Below are 24,708 nucleotides of genomic sequence, written 5' to 3'. Positions count from 1 at the left end.
ATTGTACTTGTTTGTCAGTGGCATACACTCGCTCATTACAAGCACTCTCCCTCACGGTCAGAGTCATGTACCGACATATCAGGTCCTACCAGCAGGCCACCAGTTTTAGACTTCAGCATGGCCAACAGGTGAGTAAAAGATCTGCAGGAGAGACAGGAGTTGGAAATAATTGGCTCTCCATTGAGGAACAGCCATTAAGGACCTCCCTTGGGCATTTCTTGCTCACTTATTATCTCACTTCCACACTGGCCGGTACAGCTCAGAGGAGTGGGCGTGCAAGCCAGCAGCTCTGTCAGATACACGCAGCAATGAGTCAGGAACTGTGAGCAACTCATTATTTTCTCCTGCCATTGTTAGATCTGTTTTTATATTTTTATATGGGGAGTGGGGGTTGGTGGCATGTGTGTATGTGTGTGTGTGTGTGTGGGGGGGGGGGGGGGGGGGGGGGGGGGCTAAAGACTATAAAGCACTTTGTGCTACTTAAATGTATGGAAAGTGCTATATAATTAAAGTTGGATTTGATTTGATTTGATTCACCCAGAAAGAAGTGACTGGCGAGTGACTTTGGGTTCTTTGTGCAGTTGTCTACAAAGTACAATTATAGCACCGTAGAATATGATTGAACACAATTAAATACAAGTAAACGATGTGCTTTTTAACTTATTTATGAGATTTGATTAACACGAGGAGTGTACATGTATAACAAGTTGTGTACTTGTTTTCTCTCTCACCTCACAGTGAGAACATCTCTATGGCTCCAGTCTGGCCATACAGGTCCTTGTGAAGTTTGTATGTTCTTCTTATGTGTTTGTCTTTGTGAAGGGCTGATAAACTGCTCATCAGAGGGCCAAATTTGCACCCTCCATTAGGAGAATGATGGCAGTTCTTTTCATGAAAAATACTAGTTGTATGTTGTATGTTTTCAATCAACATCCATGCATTTGAATTTTTAAAAGGAATTATCCAACAACTCTGAAAAAAGGGAATTCAAGTGTTTAATGATTAGCATGTGCTTAAAAGGCCACGGAGTGTGATGACAGACTGTGTGTAGGCTGCTAATTCAGCATTTTTGAACAGTGGAGAGGAGTGCTGTACTTCTTGTTTTTGTATTAATTGTAATTAACACATTATTGATTCTGTAATATTTGGTTTTCTTTGGACTGAAGTCTAGTTTTCTAAACATCTTAAACATTTAAATCTATATATCTCCTGCATGACAATTCCATTCATCATCCAGATCTGAACATGGCTTTCATACATTCATAAAATATTTGTATTGATTTCATTAAAATAACTGTGGTGACACTAGACCTTTTCCCAGCTTCTACTTTCAGGCATATTGGCAATGGCAGATTTAACCCATGTGAGACTGATGTGTACGATCACAGCCGTTAAGATTTTCAATTGGTCAACAAACAGCTGAATCGAACATCACAACATTTCTCAAGTGATTATATGTCTAATAAGAATAACAAAAAGAAGAGTGAGAATACAGCCCATGATTTCCATAAGACAGGATGATCAGTGTTGGCTGCTGGTTGGTGGCATTTATTCTACAAAGGCATCCAGCTCCAGCAACATCTGACAAATCCTCATGGGCCCATATGGTAGTTTTACAAGGATCCCATCTGGAAACTGACTCCACAATAAAAAAGAAAAACAAATAGCCAAAGGCACCTTAATTTCCATTATTTCCCTCCAGCTTCACATTTGCATGTTCAACATGGCAGAAAAAGTGGCGCCAGAGCTTCATTACTTTATTTGCACTGTTTCTTTCAAAGCAGCTGCAAGCTGAATAAACTTCTCTCCATTTGGAGATATTCCTTGATTCAGATTATTATTATTGGAAACGCCGTAACATTTGCTTGAGCCGCTATGTAGTTGTTATTCCTCAGAAGGACCTCTTTCCATCCATCCATCCATCCATCCATGAAGTAAAGGTGACAGTATAGAGAGCATAAGCCCAACTCTTTATGCAGCATCCTCCAGCTAATCTGGGGGGACTCTGAGTTGCTACCAGACCAACTAAAGACATATAATGTCTCCAGTGGGTCTTGCGTCAAACCTACAATGACCACCTCAACTGGCTTGTTGCTCTTCCCCATCTTTGACTCTCTCTCTCTCTCTCCCCATGTAAGCCCTGCGCCCCACACTTCAAAAACATCAGCTTTAAATGAGATACAGGCACCCAGTATTAAAGCACCAAATTTGCAAAATGTAATTAATTCCAGACGAAACATGATATCACCTTCACTGATACCGCCTCACTAAAAGCTGCTAAAACCCTGTGCTTCTAATAATAACTGAGAAAACCGAGACTTATGAAGTTACAAAATCACTTCCTGAGGTTAATGCCTTGGTCTCCTCCTCAGATCATTTCAACACATGATTACTGTCTATTTCTGATACTGTGATTCAAAAATGTGTCCCACTTTAATCTGCATTGTGGCACTGGATCTCAGGTAAGCAGATTTATGCTGCTCACCGGTGCATCAGTGCTCCACTCTCATCTATATAATGGGTTTCAAGCAGAAGACAGTTTGGTCGGAATAGTGCTCAAGTTACTTCCAAATACAATTTAAATGGTACACTGTCAAACGGCGTTGAACCTGACACTGCACGACAGAGGACACCAAGAAATTACAGAAAAGTGGTACACAATTTGGCACAACGTTCTAAAGCTTATAAAAAAAAATTCTAATAAATTTTATTCCCGAGAAGGACTGTGTGTTATTATCATTTCAGATGTGGTGGCAAAATTTCAGGGTGAATAATTGAACATCTAAAATCTATGAACCAGGTTTGACTTGGTCTGCATACTTCATTGTGTCTTCTGTATATGCTGGTGGTGGATGGGTGGGCTGGATTTGTGTAATGATCAAATGACCACAGGGACATGGAAAAAAATGATTCAATCCCATGATGTCAGTGGGTACAACATTTCAACTTTCACTTCTCCAAATTATTTAAAGCCGAAGTTAGTCACTGGGTTGTTGAATTACACATTTTTTTTTTTTTTTGTGGATGATCTGGTTTCCTGTTAGAGTCCAAATATGTGTGTGAGAATTATTACATATTTAATGAGGGTTGCAGATATCTGCAACTGAATTGTGATTATAGATGAAGAAAAACTGACCACTCCTCCATATAGACTCCATCCGACTTGGCTGACCTGAGATGTCCACTTTGTGGTTTTGACAGGAATCACTTCAGTCCATCAACTCTCGCTCTCAAAAGAAGCTTTTCATGTTGTGACCAACCATCTGCAGCCAGTCCATACACATCCTTCTTTGTGTGCGGCCTGCCTTTCACCCAGAGTTACCTGAAATCAGCTCCAGTGCCTCACGACCATGACCACGAAGGAACGGAGATGCAGATGGATGGATTCTTGTTTGTCCTTTCGAATCAGAAACATGTTTGTGAACATCAGTTCCACCCAACACCGACCATGAGGTCACGCAAACAACACGCTTCACACACAACCAGGAACATACTCAATCAAATAAATAATAAAATAAACACGTAGGATTTAATTTACTGTCATCGAGCAATGTTTATGTTCTTTTTAGTTTTTCCCTTCTATAGTCAAGTCAGTTCAGCACAGCTTCAATTTCTCAAGAATTCTCCATCACGGTAGGAAAGTGTTGACCTCTGTGGAAGGACAGCCTCTCTATATTCGCTGTGCCATCCCTTTGAACATGTGATGCGGTCAGGTGAAACACCAGGGAGGAAAAGCTCTATAGCATGTGTCTGTAGCATAATGCAGACTGGATCAAGGATGGATGAGAGTTTACAGCCAGAATGACTCACTCTGCTCTCCACTGACCCTTCGCTCGCCTATTTCACTTAGCAAACCAACAACACACAGAAGGTTATCTTAAGGTCTTTTCGCACTCCTCAAATGACTCCACAAGCCTCCCATATCTAAATGACCCGATTGAACTTTCAAAATAGTCTTTCTGTGTTTTGAGTCCAAAGGTAAATATTTTTTGGGGGGGAGAAATCAAAGTCCTATGTGGATATATGTTTCCTCAAAAAGTTTGCAAGGCATTTTTCTTGTACGCCTATATATGATTATTTATAACCTCACTCTACATTAGGACATCTAATCTGTGGGGCACTTGCAGGTCTGTGCAAATGATTCAGCTGAAATACATTTAAGTGGGTCATGTAAGCATGATGTATGCAATTTAATATTTCCTCATTTACCCAGGTGCTGCAATATTTACAGGCAATATATGTTTGTTTTCCAAAGGTGCTGTAACATTGCATGTTCGTTATACTAATCAAAATCTAAATTAGGAAGCTCAAACAGGGGAAAAACATTGTCTTATCGTTGTGCAAGCATGTGAGTTTTGAAACTGATTGGCTATGACGTGCTTCAACAGCTTTTCAAAGGCTCAATTTCCGTGTTAATGTGTGTCTCTGTGTTGTAATTCAATTACTGTAGAAGCTAATTGAAGAGAGTAATTTTCATCAGTGCAGCAAGGTTATATACATCACGGTGGAGTGAAGTTAAAATTATCTGTGTGAAAAACAACAGTACTTCAACTGAAGAAAAAAATACTTGTTATCCGGTTACAGAATCTGTAAAGTCATCAGAGGGATAGAAGACGCTGGGTGGTTGGGGACAGAGGAGTGATCAGATGCTCTGTTGTTTGGTATCGGGGGTCAGATGCAAGAGACAGGTTCATACAATGCTTGCAGACAAAAGCAACACAGGAAATATTCATGCAATGGAAGCTTACTGGGCACTTAATGTTTCAACGTGTCACAGACAATAGAGAACCCTTTATTTTACCATCACATTCAGAATGAATGCGACGCTCGTTCTCCACTAGAAAGGAGTTAAGTAACATAATAGTCATGAACACAACAGCAACTAACGTGAAAGCTGTCCATCGGCTCACGATTCAGCCAGAGACAGCAGCTCTGCAATGGTTTAAGACAAAATTTACATGAATGATGCAACTGACACGGTGGTAATTAATTAGAGCCGTTATATTATTGCATAATGGGAAAATTACAAACATCCTCTTCAGTGCCCCATTTGAAAATATTAAGTGATTTCAAACACAGTCTGTATTACATTCTTGTTTGTGTATGTGGTAACAAGTTGCCCCAATGAGTTAATTGGGTTCGTGCCCTCATTGTTTCAGCCCTATTTAATGTCAATGCTTTATGAATTAAAGTCTGTGTCTCACACTGTTGTCTTTCTTTCTAATCTGCTTAATTTCTGAAGCATTTCAACTCATTTACCAAATCTTCATGAGGTTTTATGTCTGTTTTTTGTTTCCTTTGTGCGCTCGTGTTCCTGGATCTCATCTGTCTCCCCGTTTCATGATTTTGCCTTTGCTCCTGCTGGAATGGTTTGCTATTTTCGACTTATCATCTGTGCACTGAACCGAGCTTTGCAATAAAAAAACACCACCTGCTACATGTTGATCTTTGTTAGGGAATTAGATCTGTTTCTCTGTGTTCAACCCTGAGTCTGGATATGCTTTTTGCAATAATGTCAGCAATTAAAAGCGTGCTTACTTTATACTTTCATTGAGGATTTTTCCTAGATTTTTCTTATCATCATTTCTATGTGATAAAGCCACTGGGTTAAGTTGTAGGGATTATTAAGAATTTCCAAATCCAATATTCTCTTTTATTACGCTTTTAATTAAAGGTTACTGGTGTCGGGACTGAACTCCCCTTGACTACTTCCTACGAATGCAGCTGTGAGTGTATGAGTGTGTGCGCATTTCTGGGATTATGTTATATTGATCAGGTACAGCTCATGCAGACAGCTGAAGCCAAAAAAGGGCACATGACAAATTAGGCCTGTTTATAAGAGCTAATATATGCTCAATAGTGTCATATGTAATTAATAATAACATAAATGCTTGATGAAATGTTGCTTATTAAAAATGTTGTCGGTGATTATTTTTAACTTGCAGATTGAAACCCTCCATAGAATAGAATAGGTGTGTGTGTGTGTGTGTGTGTATGTGTGTGTGTGTGTGTGTGTGTGTGTGTGTGTGTGTGCGCGCGTGTTTGTGGGACACAAAGACGACGCCGGTCTTTCAAAATATATTTGACAAACAACAATCCTGCAGAAACTAGCTTTTGCTTATTTCTCAGATAACTCAACTGAATGTCCACTATTTTAACCTTCAAGGGTAACAGCACGCCTCTTTCTGATAAACTAAAGTTTATCATTCTCTACATATGTGGGAGTTTTTAGATGTACTCAAGAACCTCATGTGATATCTGAGACAGTGCTGTCCTCCTCACTCATTATCCAAACGGAGTGACTTTGCCATCTGTGCTTCGTCTTCCTGCAGCTGTTCTTGCTGCTGCTGCTGCCTCCTCACATTCAGCAGAAACACAGAACATTGCAGACGAATGCATCTGCCTCTATGATTATGCCTCAGTGAAGCAGCACAGCCAAAGAGAGCTAATTCAGTCACTTACGATAGGAGAAGCAGCTGCTGGGTTTTGTGTGCCCTATCAGAATCAGCTGGATCAAAAGTTGGGGTTGTAACTTCTAATTAAAATCAGTTTGACCAGTGCCTGATGGTAGCAGGAGCACTGTGGTACCTACTTGAATGCTTTCAACATCTGGACAAAAGAAGTGTAGCTTCCTGGTACAAGAATTACTTTGCATTCTCAGAAATGTAAAAGTTACTTCCATAAACTCAGGCAGGGAATGTTTGTGTTTGTACAACATTTCCCCTTTTTAACACGCCAGACCTAGAACATATCAATGTATTGTTACTAATTAAAGCTTTATTTGGGTCCAAAAACAGAATAAATAACTGCATTATTACAAGAAAAAACAAACTGATCAGACACTGAGGTTTTATAATGATTTCTATACGTGAAAGTGACAACCTGCTGTGAATGATTTATCACAGGTGATGATAGAAATGATTTGAATGCCCTCATCACCAAACGCAAATGAAATTAATCTGAACTCTTTGTAAGACATTGCCACAAAAATGCAGTACTGAAATTATTTAGGGGATGGAAGTGTTGAGAAACCACTCAGTCAGCTGATTGTGTGGTATCTGTGTTTAACTAATGTCAAGGAAGCAACTCAGTTCAGTCGACTCTCGACACAGCCGAGGCTCCAGCGGTGGTTAGTTTGTGTTTGAGGTAAGCGATGATTACATTTATGTAATTTGTGTTTAGCAGATATATTGGAAACGATTTTTACATGTTCAGTTTTTAAGAAAAAGATATTTTAGATTAGAATTGATTTAAAAAAAAAAATCTTTTTACAGATTATTTTGGAAGAATATTCTGCAGGCAACATGGAAATGTCAGACGACTATTATGACATCAACATGGACTACAACTACTCCTACGATGGAAACTTCACGACACACGAGGAGGCAGTTTTTCACCAGAAAGCCCCGTGTGTGAAGGACATCTTCTGCATGACCATACTCGTCGTGAGCGTCGTCATTTTTCTGCTGGGCTTCTGCGGAAATGCTTTGGTCATCTGGATTTCTGGCTTCAAGATGAAGAAGACAGTAAACACCACGTGGTACCTGAGCCTCGCCATCTCCGACTTCGTCTTCTGCGTCTTCCTCCCATTCAGCATCACCAACATGGCGATGGAAAACTGGATTTTTGGCTACTACATGTGCAAATTTGCCTCTGCAGTCATGTTCCTCAACATGTTCAGCAGCATCTTCCTGCTCGTCATCATCAGCATCGACCGCTGCGTGTCTGTCATGTTCCCAGTTTGGGCCCAGAACCAGCGCACTGTTCAGAAGGCGTCGGTCGCCGTGGTCCTGGCCTGGCTGCTCGCCATGGGCTTGAGCATCCCCTCTCTGATCTTCCGTGAGGTCCACACACACATGGGCAGGACTACGTGCTACAACAACTACACTTTACACCAGCACAGTCACGCCGCCGTGGCGGTGACGCGCTTCCTTGCAGGCTTCACTGTGCCCTTCGTCATCATCATCGTCTGCTACTCCGTCATCATCGTCAAACTTCGAAACAACAGAATGACCAAATCCTCCAAACCCTTCAAAGTGATGACGGCCCTCATTGTGACTTTCTTTGCGTGTTGGATGCCGTACCATGTCTTTGTGCTGCTGGAGCTGCGCCACCAAGACTACGACCACAGTGTTTTAACCGCGGGACTCAAGGTGGGCACTTCCATGGCGGCGGCAAACAGTTTCCTTAATCCCGTGCTGTACGTCTTCATGGGCAACGATTTCAAGCAGAAGTTCAAGAGCTCTGTGCTTTCAAAGATGGAGAATGCGATGGCGGAGGACGGCCGCACGACAAGCCGATACCTGTCCAGATCCAGCTCCATGGACGGCAGAGCGTCGACACACATCTAGAGCCGTCAACCCAACACTGCCTGCTCTTCATAGATGGGCAGGACGACGGAAGAAAAGACTATTTCATTGAATTCTTTGTTGTAATGAGCACAAAGAGAGCTGACGTTCCAGGCTCACTGGTATAATGCGGCTGAATAACCGTTGACAGTATGTAAATGTGCATTCAGCTCATGTTGCATTCGATCTTTTACAGCCAAGAGTTGAGAAATCAGCGTTTGTGCGACACGGACTTGTGAATCCCATTTTTCAAAACTATGATCTGCGTCATTTGATAATGAACACAAAACAAAACTTGTCATTATCGCAACATGTCCTCAAACAGTTCTCGAGAGGCTTTTCTCTCAAAAGCAATTTCAAAATGTTTGTCATAGCGTGCGATAGCAGCGTCACTTTTTCAAAACGTTTATGGTTCACAATCAGCAGTATATCGAGACAAGTAAAGGAATCTTTCATACAGAACAACTCATACACAACAGACATAAAATGGGACATTCTGATACTGAAGTTTAGTGAAACAGGGTTAGACTATATGTAATAATAAATACAGAAATAAAACAAGCACCATTGCTGGAAGAAGGCATTGACATTTCATTTCTATGCACATACACCCTAAAAAAAAACCTTCAACTCAGGACAGGATGTTTAGTGGGTTTATTTCCTACCAAGAATGAAAAAAAATTGACATACCCCCCCCCTCCCCTCCGTGGTCTGATATGTGCACCATATATGCTAATATGTGCAGAATGTTCCTGTTACACTCTGCAGACAGTTTGTGGTTGTTAATGTTGTGCAAGGTTAGCGTCACACATATGATTAATTTGGGTTGATATGAGCAAACTTAAACAACTTGGTGAATTCACATATATTTTTTCTTAATACGTTGATGAGTGAATCTGATTTGTACATTTCTTCTGATTACTAATAATACAGATTTTTTAATGTTGCCCCCTGTTGTTGATGACTCCACACACACACACACACACACACACACACACACACACACACACACACACACACACACACACACACACACACACACACACACACACACACACACACACACACACACACACACAAATGAGCTTTAAAGCACTTTGAATCTTTATGATTGAGTTGTAAGAAGAACAGTGTGATCTGTTTCAGGGCATGTTTCCAAACTCATTTATGCAAAAACTTTAAAAACTGCAAAATAGCTGGAATCGACATTCAAGCCTTTTATGGGAAATACATCTCAGCAATGTCAAGACTGCGCTGCCTCTAACGGCATAACCTGCAGATGAATAAATAATGAGTGTATATCTGCAATGAACAGAATCAAAGTGACTGCCGAGCAGCTCATTTCCTGCTCAGTGACAACACAGGAGGAATCGTAATGAGAATTAAAATGTGTGGCTATATTTCTTTCAAATGTTGAAATAGAGCGAGGCACTTGGGAAAGACCCAGTCGGCAGACTGCTGAAATGAAACACAGCCAGCGTGGAATCGTCCCGCTGAAACAGCAGGGTACCTATGCAGTTTCCTCAGTTATAGTTTCATATGGGTGGCTCATGGTTATACAGACTCGCATGTTTTAGCCTTGTTCTGACTCAACCTAGTTTCACTGTTATAGAAGCAGATTAATTTGTGAATGCATAGACCTATATACAGGTGTAGATCAAGAGGAAGTAAATATCAATCAAAAGCTCGTTGTTTCATCAGCTTTTTCTACACTAACAATATATAGCTAGGCTTAAAAGCATTTCAAATCTTAATTATGGCCTCTAGTCAAAAATAAAATGTACTTAGAAATATTCTAATTGTTTGTAAAACTGAAATCGACACTGAAATTATAAAATGAAAATGCTAGAAATCATTATTCATAATAAATCTATAATAAGTGGAAGTTTCACGATTTGGATTTAATAAGCAAAATGACCATTTCTTCTGTATTTTAATATTACCTGTATGTGCTCTCTTCAAGCTTTCCTCATGAACACTGTAATACATTGTTCTATATATGCAACGATCCATACAGGAGTCACAACTTAAACCACGTCTCCAATGTGTTGACCTAAATATTATCCAATCCTAAAAGGTTTTATAAGTGAAGCTTTGATTTGTATGCAATAACCATGCCTGTTACTTGTACCGAGTATCCAGGTCTGAAAGGTACACACATAGATTTAACATACTGCATTATGACTTACAGACAATATAGAATATCAGCAATTGTTTTGAAAGCATTAGAGAAAAAGAAAAAGAAAAAACCAGTACAAAACAGCAGCTTAATTTAATTTATTCATTTATTGGGCCATTTCATTCCAAACCATTACATTCATTCCATATAAAATACATTCAAATGTGACACCTGTCCAATAAGTGCCTCCTTGTAATTGAAAGCCAGAGCCAATAAAGTTTAAAGCATGTGTTAAAAATATAAACAAGTCATCCTTGCTGCTTGTTGCAATACAAATAATTTCCATGTGTCAGCACACATTACAAAAATATATTTATATTATAGTGAAAATGGAAGTCAGTTTATGTTTGCTGTCTCTCAGAAACCAGTGTGTGGATGTATATTCTTTAAATATATATTCTTGTACTAATTTGTTTATACTTTAGCACTGTGTTTTTTTTTTAGCATGTGGCAGAGCATACCGAGTACCTTTTATAAGACGTGCTGTTTATTAAATTGTAGCAGAACTTTTCCCGTTTCTCTTTATTAGGAAGAGTAGAATTATCACCGGCCTTAACATTTTTAAAGCTTTTCTTCCAACAAAGCGATAAAAAGAGACTGTTTTCACATTCGGCAAGTTTTTCTGTCATAAATAAATCTACAATATTCTCTAAGACTAAAGATAACCTCCAGACTATGTTATGAGCGTAATGCTTAATTCTTTGTGATCTTTGGGGAAGGTGTTGCACAGCAAAGTGCTTTTTGGATATTTGCATCAAGTCCAGTGTTCAGAAAAACAAATCTACGACCAAAATCAACATTTGCACTGCGCATCAGAGCTAAATAAACACAGAGGACATTAATCTTCTTCTGTTCTCGAGTCAGTGCCTTCAAGAGGGATTATTCATCTTCTTAAACACCAGGAACTCAGATGTAAATCTATTACATCTCGATCATCAAAAATAAGAATTCATTAATATATAGTAAGTTTAACAACTTACAAAAACTGAAAAACACACAGCATCATCATCATAAGGTAGCCATACCCTGCATATTGCGTTATTCCCTCTAACAAAAAAGTTAGATCCAACTGAACTGTGTATATAAAATAGTTCTGTGACTGTGATAGCAGCAAAATACCTAATGTTTTAATCCTGGTAGTAGTTACTTCTCTTTTGCACAAAATAAGCTCCCGCATCACACTTTGCATTAAATATTCCTTATTTTTGGGATTCAATGTTTTGTTTAGTTTTTTTCCCCCACCCTTCATCTAGTATTGTTACCTGGCAGAGTCAGATGAGCCGCAGTGTGCTCGGTTATCGTACCTTCCTCATGTTCAGGCACGTGGACATGCCAACACCACACATATGCATAGAGCAGAATAAGAAGTGCTTTCCATTCAGCGCAAGAGAAAAACAAACCTCCCGCCTCAACTCGGAAAACAAAAAGCTGCTGAAAATGGGAATGAGTTTCTTTTTTATCTTTTGTTTTTAAAGTCGAGTAAAAATTCAAACCGATAACTAAAGGGACGAATGTATTCACACTACAGTTCAAAGCTAAGTGACTTCATTGAAAAATAATTTTAAAAACTTATAAAGTCCCAGAATCCTACAGAATATGGTGTGTAGCGTTTGTTGAGAAAACACTCCAAATAATGCAGGGAAAAAGAAAACAACTATCATCTTGGCTTATAGTCATCTGGAACCCCAGACATGTTTCTTTTCTTCAAGGTCACGTCGACTGTTCTGATCAGCTCGTTGATGTTCGCTCGCATTTCAGTAGTGTAGGGGTCGTACTCCAGCTTACGAAGCCCCGACCTCTTGAAGTTGCCGTCCTTTTGGCCCTCGACGCAGAGGAGACGGTCCTCAGCAACCTTCAGACCCAAAAACTGGACCATTGCTTTGAGCTGTGAGAACAGGTCCTTCTTCAGGTCCTCAAAATGAACCACATGGACGCTCTTTCCATAATTCAGCCAGTCTAATGTGTGGGACGCCCACCAAGGGGCATAGTTCTTGACGAATTCAGGCCACTCTGCAGGAAAAATGAAAAGGGTAAAGGTAAATCAGATATCTGCTTCTTCTTTTCTTTTAGTAAGAAAGAATAGAATAGAAGTCTGTAATTTGTAAATGTTATTTTGTACCAAATTAATTTCCATTCTTCATAAATATTACAAAACTGTTCCTCTTATTTAGTGTGTAGCTTTATGAATTAAAACTCCTCTGGAGAGTCAGGAAAGAAGTTTGGCTGTCGTGGAGAAACAGAATGGGGCTGAGCGAGCTGGTTAAGACGAGCTGTTTGGTCCTGAAATTATCCTTTGGACTGGCCAGAAGAGGACGTTAACCAAGCTGACGTCCCTGGTGGACGACTCCTCTCACCCCCTGCATGACATGTGTGAGCGGCTGAGCAGTGGACGGCTGCCAACACAACATCCACCGTCCCCGCAGCTTTTATATCCTTCAACACCACGGTCGACAAATGCACCTTCAGTTAAATGCTCTTAAAATGTCTATCATATAAAACTGTCAAAAACAAACCATGAGCTGTGGTATGAATGTGTGCAACATAGTAGTTAGCATGTGCATATAGAAATAGGTTCAAATAATACAAAGGTGGAGTACAAGAAGAAAACACAGTGTGTAATGCAAATTGAGGGGAAATAAAACAGTTGTTATTGCAGTGTGCTCCTCGAATGATAGAACAAAAAATGGTGCATCATTCAATCAAATGTTCATTTAGAGCTCCTGTGTGAGAGGAGCTGCCGTGAAGGTGCGTCTACGAGTTGACGGAAATGTGAAAAACAGTGTTTATTGCTCTGTATGTGTGAAAGAGGTAGTTTTATCTTCCACTGTTACTTAAATAGAGAATTTCCCCTCCAGCAGTTTAATGCAATGGGGGCCTTGAGAAAAATAAATAAGAAAGCAAAGTGTCTGTGAGGGGACTGAATTAAGGGGAAGTGAGAGTTCCAGCAGCACAACACTGACACCATTCAGCTCGTGAGGTGTGTTGCAACACACAGTAGGCTAGTCCAAGTGTTTTCTGAGGTGTCCTCAGTGAACATTTCTCGAGTGTCAGTCAAACTGCAGAGGTAATAAAGAAAAAAAAAAAACCTTTTCTTGCTACTTTTTCCTCATTGATCATCTCCTGGCCCATAAAAACAGCAGCTGGCAGGAGCAGCGCTGCATTAGATTGCATCTTTACTGCGCGAAGAGGTGCTCGTTAAAGTTTAAAGCCTGCTGAGCTTGCAGTGCTGTCTCAGACACCAATTATAGAGTCAACTTTAGTATCAAAGAGGACTGAATATTATGTACGTCATCCGAAAACACAACCAGCGGTGGAGTAACGCAGAGGAGCTGCTTTTTAGGACACGCCAGGCATGTTCTTTTTTTCTGTCAAATCTTTGCGGAGAAATCCAATCCTAAGATAATCTGAACTCTTTCCCAGAAGAGCCTGCTCTGCTGAAGGCTGATAGGATTTCAAATTCAGTTAGGATATGTGTGGTTTTATTAGCCAAGCTGTGACTTTGAAAACCTCAATGAGGATATTTATGTAACAGTAAATCCACCACGATAGGTCTGGAAATGCGTGTCGTGTGTTTTGTAAAATGCCATGCCCTCCAAAACAGGTTATACACGCCCCTGAGTTGACTTTGTGGGGCCACACCGGAAGGCATCAGTGTCTGTAACATTGTCTGAGCCCCACAGTGTCCCTCTGCAGAGGTGAGTGCATCCAATCTTCCACGTGGGGCCCCGTACACAATGTCATGGCGCCTGTCAGACGACAGCATCTCACTGTATTTGAAGTGGCAGCTGTCAAAAAGTCTTTCTCTTTACTGATGTCACTGCATCATTTCCCCACCAAGTGAAGTAGCAAACACTCATTGGAAATGGCAGGCCAAATGTGCTGATGTTTCCACAAAGAGAGACAACTGCTGGGTCGGCAATCCTCCAGCGTCTGGAAAATCGATTGAACCTCAGCTGAAAGTCAGAGAGACGATACACGGACGAGACGGAACCAGCGGCCATGCGATGAGAGATGCAGCAAGGTGGGGGATGTAAGTAACAAGAATTCAATATGCATAAAGATGATTTTTATTTTTTTTTTGCAAAATGTGGCCTCTGTTTTACTGACACACAGTTTAGCCTTGAGAGTTTAATTTCTTTGAGTGTTTTCTTAAAAATTACTTGCTGTTCATCATCAAACATGAGCAGATATTGTGGTGACGCATTTGTATGCAGCTGCCTAATGCAATGTGACCATGTTTGCGCAGCTTTCTTCAAGAAAAAACGTGCTTGAAGTTAATTGGTGACTATAAATTGTTCAGAGGTGTGACAGAGTGTGCGACTGTCTGTCTCTCTGTGTTTGCCCTTTGATAGACTGGCGACGTGTCCAAGGCATTGACCCAAAACTTGTCGTTAGTGGGAGGCAACGGTAAAAACAGGATGTAACTGGATACGTGGAGAAGTGCCACTCATTAACAGAATAATGACACATGAACCAAGGGAGGGCCGAAAACACATTTCTATGGTCTGTCAGAGGACAATATGCATCCACCTTTAAGTGTGAGAGTCACTTCATTTTTCCTCATACAACTGGTGCCATCTTAAAAAAAAGAAGGTATCAGACTTTCTGGTGCCAAAACGGAGTGTCATGCATCATAAATTGCAAAAATATTGAATGAAACAAATGGAATCATTGAAAAAAAATTGCTCTAATTTCAAGAGCTTTTGATGGTTGTACTTGTTTCCTGACAGACATAAGACACCATGATAGAAAATGTACTTGCGGTTTATTCTTGAAGTGCGGCAGAAGCATAAAAAACTAATTTTTATGTGCCAAAAAACACTAATGAAAATTAAAAGCTATTTTAGATCTTATAAAAACATATTGGTATTATGAAAGACATTTGAATTTTAATAATTATTTTTAATTCTGCAGTGTGGGCCGTGACCCTGCGGTCTCTATGACTTCTGTTCATGAGAGCGACGTCACGAAGCACAGCAGCATTTTAAGTCATAAAAGGCTTGAACCAAAGACAGCTAACGCAGCTCATCTACCTTTTATTTGAAGTTCATCAATTAATGGGAAAGACCTTGTTTCCTCATTTTCTCTCGTGGGAAATGATACGTTATGCTTGTATCTTTGTTTCGCTCCCAGTTTGAGTTAACAATGTATCATTTACATGAAAGAAGAAGCAGACAGAAATGCTGATAAGGTCATAATAGCAGCAGCTTTAAATTTAGTTTTTTTGGGGGAGTTTTTTTTTTTAACCAACACAGTGCACCTTTCAGCTGACAAAGGGTTTGAACAAGAAAATCTTTAATGCGTAAGATTCCCATTTCCACTGTACATACTTGAGTGTGGGACGAGTGTTTGTGTAACAATACTTGTTCACGGGCATGACTCAGGCTGGTGGGCTTGTTACTTCACTTCTCAAAACAGAAACGTGGATCAGTTCCAGCACCGTGAAAATGGTTTTACAAGTTTAAAAAAAGAACGTGCTCAGCCACATTGTTGTGATGAACTGTTGTTAATGTCCAACACTTGATTTCAGAAAGAAATGTTAAAACATTACAAAATGTTCATACTCTTTTTTTTTTTTTTTTCAAAAACAGACAATTTTAGTATTTTCAATTTTTGCCCTCCAGCTGGAAGCTTACCTTTCCCTCTCCAGTGGGCTTGCGACGCAAATCCAATGTGCCCGCCATATTTGCGGTTGAATTCGGCCATCAGCGCCTTGTAAGGGTTTCGGATCATGAGGATGCTGGAGTCAAAGGCCTCGATCTCCTTCCTGCCGCTCTCATGCGTCTTGATGCAGATTGTCCTCCCGCTACGCCAGTGGTCGCGCTCCCCTTTAAATCCTGTCACACAGCGAAATCCCAGTTAGTGATTTAACCACAGCAGCAGGAACACCTTTGATTCATGTCAAACACACACGTTACCGTCTACCTTTATTATAAAGGGAGCCATCAAAGTAATAGCTGCCGGTGTAGAAGCCGGTGCCGAGCTCTATGAGGTGGCGAGCCCAGGTGTTTCCCGCTCCAGGGAAACTGGCGAGAGCCACCAGCTGTTTGGCACGCGTGGCAAGAAAGTGTCGGTCCATGCAGCGGTTATCTGACAACACACAAAGGGCGAATTTATTGATTTGTGATGTAAAAGCTCAGTGAACGGTTGGCAGTGATAATGGAAGTTGCTCTGAGACTTGGCCTCTTGTGACGTCGCTGGTTCATAGCAAAGTTTTATAGAAACAATGTCAACAAAGAAATAACACAATGGTGAAACTTGGGAAGACGGTTGAGGCGTCATTAGATTGTTGGGGGAGGAAGAAATGTGGTATTTGTTTGCCGTGTGTGGGCTACACCGATTGCTCCAACTTCTCAGTTAGTGACGTTATTGTGGGGGTAAAATGCTGATGAGTGTTTTTAAAAAAAAACCAACATACTGCCTCCTCATCAAACAGCGTGTTTTTCACTTCCCACCACCGTCTCTTGTTGTTTGGCTTTGCATTGAACCCGTTTTTGTTTACTGGGCTGCTTTTCACGCTGATCTGAGTCACATCTGCAGTCTGAGCAAAGACCACAGCAACAAAGACGAGCATGATTGTTTACATGTAAACTAAAGAAGTACTGGTTGCTAAGACGGCAATGAAATCAATCTTGAATTTTATCTATTTATTTATTTTTGCCCTAAAAAGTCTAAATGATGCTAAATCAACTGAAAAATAAGTTGGAATGCCTCAAATTTATTTAATGAGACTTATCACAGAACAATTTATGTGTGCACCGTCTTGACCATAAAACTGCAAGCATTGTGCTTCAAAACATTAATTTTGAAATTAAATAAGGAATGCTACATTAAAGTGCAAAGTCCCGGTTTTAGTGTCCATCTCTGAACAGCGTTGGCGGTGGGACTGCAGTCCTGAGGCGCTGGTGCCCTTCACGTTTTCTCTCTGCTCCATCACACACGAATGAAACAAATGAGGTGTTATCAGGCGCCTGCACAGCTTGTTGGTGATCCACTCATTTGAAACAGGAGTGTCGGAGAAGGAGTCCATCTGAAGCGCACGGGGCCTTTCGCTCTCCAGGACCATAATAATAGGCCGTAATAATGTTTGACAAATGAGGTCCAAAGCTCCCGGACTCCAGTTGATTGCTTTGTGCTCCACGACGTCCACCTTTGTTTTCTTTCCCAAGTAATTGCGCTCCTCATTTGTGGCAGCTTCTTTTTTGTATTTTATAAATGGAGACAATCGATTTGCTGTTTGAAAGGATTATTTTAGTTGATATCTTTCTGCTCTTTCGCCGACTGTTGACACAGAAATATCTTTATACCTGCAAGACGCTGAGTGTCTCTGAATCACTTCTACCTTTAAATTATTTTCACCTTTTCTCGGTGCATTTGCTTTTAACCCCTTTTTACATCCTTTATATACTTATTGAAGCTTTCATCATGGGTTTACTCATAAAGGCAAACCCCACTTCATGCAAAACTCAGTAAATCTGTATAAGACTTTTTTTTTTAAACGTGTGGCATCAGAGCTGTTTGAACATTTAACAAGAATTACCATCGAAATGTGTTAAGAAACTGAACTGAATGCAATTTATATTACAAATTCTCAGACATAAGCTTAACTTGACAGCTTGATGTTGAAGGTTGATGATTTCAAACAGCATGAGTAGGAACAAAGGAAACCAAATCTCGGTCTCCGGGCTGTGGCTCACACTAAAATGCACCGCCACGCCTACAGTGTGCTGTGTGCCGTCTTCATTCTGCGGCGTTTACCTTGAACCTGTGTCTGGTACACCACAAAGTACTTGTCATTTCCACAGCTCTCAAACTCTTCTCCATGGCAGTGTTGGAGACACATGTCCTCGTCCTCCAGCTCGTGAAGGGAGAAGAGAGGAGTTGGAAAACCGCAGTAGCATCGATCTCCAGCCAGGACAGCCAGCGATTTCTCCTGAAAATACAGCCGCCATTACACATTTGAAGACACATCCAGGCAACATAAAGATGCACACAGTGGAAGCACACCCAGCCCCCCCTCTTGCTCACCCTCTCTGTGCACAAGTCCACACACTTGTCTACAGACATATTTTGTATGACTGTGCTGAAAGGAAGAGCCAATGTGACATTGTCTGGCCGGTGGAAACACCCTTTGAAAATGGCACTGCCATCTGAAACAGAAAGAAGGAAAAAAAAAAACCAGAATGTTTTTTAACGGGAGGAAACACAATATGCTGCATTTTCATGGTTACTGAGCAGAGCGTCCATCAGATTGGCCTCTGGCAACTGACCCCTGATGAAAAGATCCCACTGGGGCTGCCCTGCAGTCTGCCGTAGCCCTGACCTGCCAGAGAACTGAACCAATAGCAGCGCTCACATCCCCGCAGTGTGATGATGACCTTCAACCTTTGGTCTCCTCTCCAGGCTGAGAGATGGATGAGCCGTATATCACGGACACAGAGACGACCCACTCCGCTCCTCACTTGAACTTGTGAGCTTATCTTTGCAGTAATAATTCATAATCTAAGTTTTAATTCCAGTTCATCTGTTTTGCTGCTGCTGCAAGTGCATTGACAGATAATTACAGAATCACCAAGAGATCATTTGTTTGCTGCCGTAAGGCTTCTTCTGATAATTAAACAAATTCATCTGAAAAGACAAAAATAGTGATTTCTTGCAGTGTATCTCAGCTTTAATGGCAGAAAACTATTGTATGTTTTGAGGCACTGCTTAAGGAAATCTAAGCAGCCGGTTCACATTTATATCAGGCCGTCAACTTGTCAGCAGCTCTGCTATACAATACTCATGAATCTGTCTCCGTGTTCCAACAGACTGTGAAGAATTAATAAAACAGGGAGGGAGCCAAACTCTTACTGCTTTTCACCGGCTCAAATACCATGATGAAGACAGCTTGCCTTGAACATAGTTGAATAAAATATGCAAATGTAGCTGTGCATCTGTCGCAATTCGTCCGATTAAAGTTCACACTGCCAATACCGGCACCCAACAACATGGGTGAGATTTTCTCCGTTTCCCCCCCCACTTAAAATAATAACTTTCGGCAGTGTAAAAGGATTGCACCCTGGGCAAATTAGCTCAAGGCCTGTGCATACGAGTCATGTTTTATTTACTTTTGACCTTTTTCTCCAAAGAGAAGTTGCATTTTTAATGTGGGTGCTCCGTGCATTTCACACTTGCTGTGCACCATTCTTGTGCTCCTTTGATTCACGTAGAAATAAATCACACAAGTCTCAAAAAGGAAACTTCAGACCACTGAATCATCTATGAAGGTTAATCAAAGCCGTTCTTGAAAGCCATAGTCGCTTGGATGCGGCAAACCCCCCAAAACAGCCACCTCAACACATTTCCTCCATTTCCTCCATAATGTTCTGTGCTGGGCTCACATGACGGAGATCAGGGTTAGAGGTGGCAATCCAAACATGAAGAGCTTACACAGCAAACTGATGGAAGGCAAACACGGGAGGGGGGGAAAAAAGCAGAAATGAAAATAATAAACAAACAGCCTCAATGGAAGAAAGAGACGTTATAGATTATAGATGGAGCGTGAATAGATTCATGAGTTGCTTAAATATTCACCAAAGCTGTGCATACTAACGTACTCAGCTTTCAAGGAACATTTCTATGAAATGAACAAGAAGAAAGAAAGAGGAAGAGCAGAAAGAAAGGAGAATAAGGTGTTCAAACTTACTTAACTTCACAGCGAGGCCTTTTTAAGATTTCACAAAAAAAAAAAAAAAAAGACCACAAAACCGGAACAAACAAGAGCTTCACATGCTAGTTTACAAAAATGTCTAAATGCCCACGATAACAGCAGGATATTAGCAACCTCCTTTTACATCTCAATACCAACCATTTCTTCTTTTTTTTTCTAAACATTTCACGTTTCCCACCAGCAGGCAGCAAATATTTAGGATGCAGACCACGACTGGCTGGGTGTACGTAGGTAGAACAGCTCTCCTGGGAAAGAGGTAAACACACAGAGCTGCCTGCTCCCAACTGTGCCAATAACTCAAAAAAAATAAAACCCCCAACACCCAAATCTTTTTTTTTTTTTTTTGCTCTCAGAAAGCAGGTTTGTTACATTTCTGGATCAAAACAGCCTTTTTTTGCGCCTCAGCGGATACAAACCGTTGCACTCATGTTTGGATAAAGAACAGATATAGAGTTAAAATCTTATATTTAATCAAAGGCTTTGGATTACCGCCATGTTTTATTAACATGAGTGAGTCTAAATGTTCAAATCTCTCTCTTTTTTTATTGGTAGTCCTGTGTGATGCAACATGAGGTCTGTAAGTAACCTAAGGGAGTTTTATTAAGTTGCTGAGTGTCGGACTCACAGCGGCGTGCCGACTCCTGGCTCAGCTCCAGCCTGTAGATGGAGAGTCTGTTGGCTCCTCCGCACAGGTTGCTCTTCTCTCCTTTACACTCCATGTTGCACTGGCTCTCCGAAGCGTTGGGAGCCTGGATCTTGTGACCACAGTAGCACTCAGCTCCAAACTCCAGGCCTGCATACATGTAGCCTCTGGAGGAGAGTGCAAGAAAACGGTAAAAGCATTACGATCGTTTGGGGAAAACAAAAGACAGAGAGGTTCAAATGAGTGCTCTGAGCCTTCATTATGTTTCCTAATCCTTCGCAGGCCAATACAGTTTATCCTTCCGAGCAACTGGATGAGCTCTAATCAATAAAAACAAACAACACGCAAAGGCTGTTGAGGCAAAGATGAAAATACATGAAAATATTGCTTCAAAGTAACTGCTCTTTCTCCGTCTTGCTTTGCTGGCTGAAGACAAAAGCTATATATGATGCAGGCCTCTGAGGCAAAGCCAATTATAAATGAGTGTAGTATACTTAGAAACTGAATCACACAAGGTCTGTTCTTTCCTTCCTGTTCATGGAGGATTTGACTCCCAAGAGGCCTTTCAAATGCAATTAGATGTCTAACACACCCCTCATACAGCACAGATCTCTTGGGCTGCCAATCAAACCAAAAACCTTGGCGCGCTTCTGCATGTTTCCCCACATTTGTTTGTCTGTGTCTATTAACCCACTGCTCTCAGAGAGGATATGGACAGGTTGCGATGGGAGAGGAGAAGAGAAGCTGAAACGAAGGATGTTTCTCTGCTCCGCTCCGAATCAGTGATGGGTGTAATTCAATGCATTCGATGGAGTGGTATTCCTCTGGGAAAAAAAAAAACGAGGTGAGAAGAAGATGGTGAGGTCGCAGAGGGAAGGAGCTGTGATGCAAGGAAAAAGAAAATAACTAAGAAAAAAAATGGATTCGAGGACAACTCGTCCACGGATAACTCCTTCACAAAACTGCAACCCCGGTCAACTCGTCCACGGATGAGATATCAAAATTTGGGGGAGAAAATAAATCCTGTACAATGTACTTTTACATATTATTTCTCATCGAAATTCTATATGCGTTTCATATATCTAGTATATGTCCATATATATTTAGTATGGTATCATATGGCTTTTTATTGTTGTGAAGAATGGTCTTATCCCGTTCTGACATCGGGTGTCAAAATTACATAGTGAACACATATATGCAGAAACTAAGATTACATACCAGCTTTATTTCGACCATTCCAGCACAATAAAACTATTCACAGTACACAAACATAAGGTTAAAGTGCCCAGCAGCTCATGTTTGGCTCAGACCTCAGTAAGAGGTTTATCTGGCTCTGCTTCGATGGGGTTCAGCAGGGCCATGCCAGTATGTTTGTCCACAAAAAAAACCATTTTGGGGCCCTGACCACATCGAGTTTGGATAAAGGTCTACCTCAAACTACTGACACACAGTTGAGAGCACTCTGCTGTCTAAAATAAGATCTGCCATGAAGAAGGTCGAGCTAAAAATATGACAAGCAGACCCAAGCCAAAAGTACAAAAAATATTTTTACTTCCATCAGTATATGTTTTATTATCCTTAAGTTACAGACAAAACAGTGTCTCCTCCAGATCCAGTCAGAAGCTTTCAGTCACAACGCAATCACATGACCTTTTCCCCGCAAGTCAAGTTTCCTTTTTTTCCCTCAACTGAATCACAAACATTGTTTCTAACGTGAAGGAATAATAAAAATACACTGTGACGAGCGTGTAAGTGTGGGACAGTTTCTCCTTCAGGATAACTGTATGGAGTTGAAATATCCATTAGCTAATTTATTTGTTTACAATTCCACTAAGAATGTGACAAGACTATTGATTTGCAACTTGGTCATCAGATTTATCCACACACCACAAACCAGGAAGGATGTTTTGGAAGTGGTTATGTATGACTGTCATGATTTTAATCTTCAGATCAGATCTTCTGTCGTGTCAGTTTCCACTTCATTTCACCCAAAAAGTCAACATATTTTGAAAAGCCGTCTTACCGTTCTGCACAGTTGTCCTGACATCGAAAGACAGTCATTTTTTTGTAGTCAAAAAAAGAAACTCCTCTCAGCGCTCTTTTCTGGGTGTCATCGATGTAGCAGCCGATGTACTTTGCTGAGAAGGCAAAATAAAGACATGGCATGAATATACGAGATATATAGCTATACAGGGATGTTTATACATACACACACTTGAAAAACATTCTTCAGTTAGTTGTTTTTTTTAAATGTTAAATGTGTAAATTAATTACATTATATCAATAATGTATAATGTAATTACATAATTAAATCATTGAAGTTATACACGACAGTGTCTTCTTCTTGAGGCTGTACTATGAACCAGCAGAGCATAGAAGGAGTCCAAACTGGGGCAGAATGCTTATTTATTTATAAAGACACACATCCCCTTCTAGTGGCCTGTAACTGTAGTGGCAGTCATCTCGCTGCATTTTTCATAGAGGTGTGTGTGTGTGTGTGTGTGTGTGTGTGTGTGTGTGTGTGTGTGTGTGTGTGTGTGTGTGTGTGTGTGTGTGTGTGTGTGTGTGTGTGTGTGTGTGTGTGTGTCGGGGGGCTGGGCTGAGCTGCAGCAAACCACTGCACAGAAGAGATACAGTGACCCTTCAGCAGCTTCTGGTCTCTTGTTAAAACAACGTTGTCCGGTTTAACCGGGCTGCACGGCCTTCTACCAACAAACCTCTCACCATCTGTGCAGTGCCATTACCGCTCTGAGCCTCTGTTATCTAAATGAGGGAAGCACAGAGTCCCCTGCATTACTTTAATTGTTATAGTCTAAAGACCTGCATTTGAGCAGCATGTGGTGAGCTGCAATGAGCTGTAATCTTCCTCCTAACTATTGTTGAGCTGGGAAATAATCTGCTTTCTGTTGGAGGGAAATGCTGACTTAAACAAAGCTGCAGCTCTGGTTTGAAAATAATATTTCTGTTTAACATTACGTAGGAGCCAAGGATGAAACTGCATATAGGAGTGGTTTTACTCTTGGTTTTATTTGTCATTTTACCATTCAAACTTTCTATAATGACCTCATCGTGAGTTATATCAAGTATATTCATTTTGCTTGCACCAGGTCTCCTGTTTTATGCATTTGTGTGACTGCACCAACATTGTTCAAATGTGTTTATGTGTTTTCGCCTGCATCTGCCATATTTCCTCCAAATTGAATTCACAGCCCATAAGAATGATTGCATTTGGTAGATAATGGAAGGGGGGGGGGGGGCTCTTAACACGAACATAACAGGCCTCTATAGACGGTAAGGACTGCAGAGTAATGACTGATGCACGAGAGCAAAGGAAAGCTTTGAAGATAGTAATTACACCATCATCATGTTCAGCCGCAGTTCCGTGAGGTTAGTGTTTGAGAACAAGCAAGAATGGGAGGGGGGAGAGGGGCCAAGCCAGACTGAGAGACCCTCATTTGATCAGATAACCTGAGGCTTAAGTGTACGTAAATAAGGGGAAAAGCTTAAAGCTGTACTGGTTGGAAATAAATCCCATTGTCCCTTAATACTCTGCTGTCAAATACACAGAAGGCCACTCGTAGGTTTCGTAGTAGAATAATTTTTTTATTTTCTTCTCTGGTTGGACCTCCTGCTTGCTCACAGATGTTGGAGTCTTTCCCAGAGTAGAGCGAGTTAAAAATCTGTCGAACAGCCCCCAAATTTAGCCATCACGCACGCACAAAAGCATGCACGCCTTGTTTTTTGTGTTGACGAACAATTTATATTCTCCACCTGCCTGCTTGGTACTCTGGACAGGATCCAGAGAAACAACGACACCAAAAACAAG

At 40.8% G+C, this 24,708-nt stretch overlaps 2 protein-coding genes across 2 annotated transcripts in view; one reads left to right on the top strand and one right to left on the bottom strand.

Annotated features, from left to right (window-relative positions):
* The first annotated feature begins 7,114 nt into the window (after window positions 1-7,114).
* cmklr1 (chemokine-like receptor 1) lies at window positions 7,115-9,146 on the top strand. Its single transcript, XM_080499454.1, has 2 exons — window positions 7,115-7,146; window positions 7,275-9,146. The coding sequence occupies exon 2, from the start codon at window positions 7,305-7,307 to the stop codon at window positions 8,349-8,351; it is 1,047 nt and encodes a 348-aa protein (XP_080355580.1). The 5' UTR covers window positions 7,115-7,146; window positions 7,275-7,304; the 3' UTR covers window positions 8,352-9,146.
* A 1,498-nt stretch (window positions 9,147-10,644) lies between these two features.
* wscd2 (WSC domain containing 2) overlaps window positions 10,645-24,708 on the bottom strand; it is a 38,264-nt gene continuing 24,200 nt past the window's right edge. The window contains exons 3-9 of the mRNA XM_080499448.1: window positions 22,906-23,020; window positions 20,865-21,049; window positions 18,556-18,677; window positions 18,286-18,460; window positions 16,453-16,617; window positions 16,164-16,364; window positions 10,645-12,537 (exon numbers count right to left, since the gene is read on the bottom strand). Of these exons, the coding sequence (XP_080355574.1) occupies window positions 12,185-12,537; window positions 16,164-16,364; window positions 16,453-16,617; window positions 18,286-18,460; window positions 18,556-18,677; window positions 20,865-21,049; window positions 22,906-23,020 (1,316 nt within the window). The 3' untranslated portion in view covers window positions 10,645-12,184. The remainder of the gene's footprint in view (window positions 12,538-16,163; window positions 16,365-16,452; window positions 16,618-18,285; window positions 18,461-18,555; window positions 18,678-20,864; window positions 21,050-22,905; window positions 23,021-24,708) is intronic.

Source organism: Blennius ocellaris (assembly GCF_963422515.1).
Source record: "Blennius ocellaris genome assembly, chromosome: 7".
Classification (NCBI taxonomy): Eukaryota; Metazoa; Chordata; class Actinopteri; order Blenniiformes; family Blenniidae; genus Blennius; species Blennius ocellaris.
The sequence above is the reverse complement of the archived record's forward strand: the minus strand, read 5'-3'. Positions and strand labels throughout refer to the sequence as shown.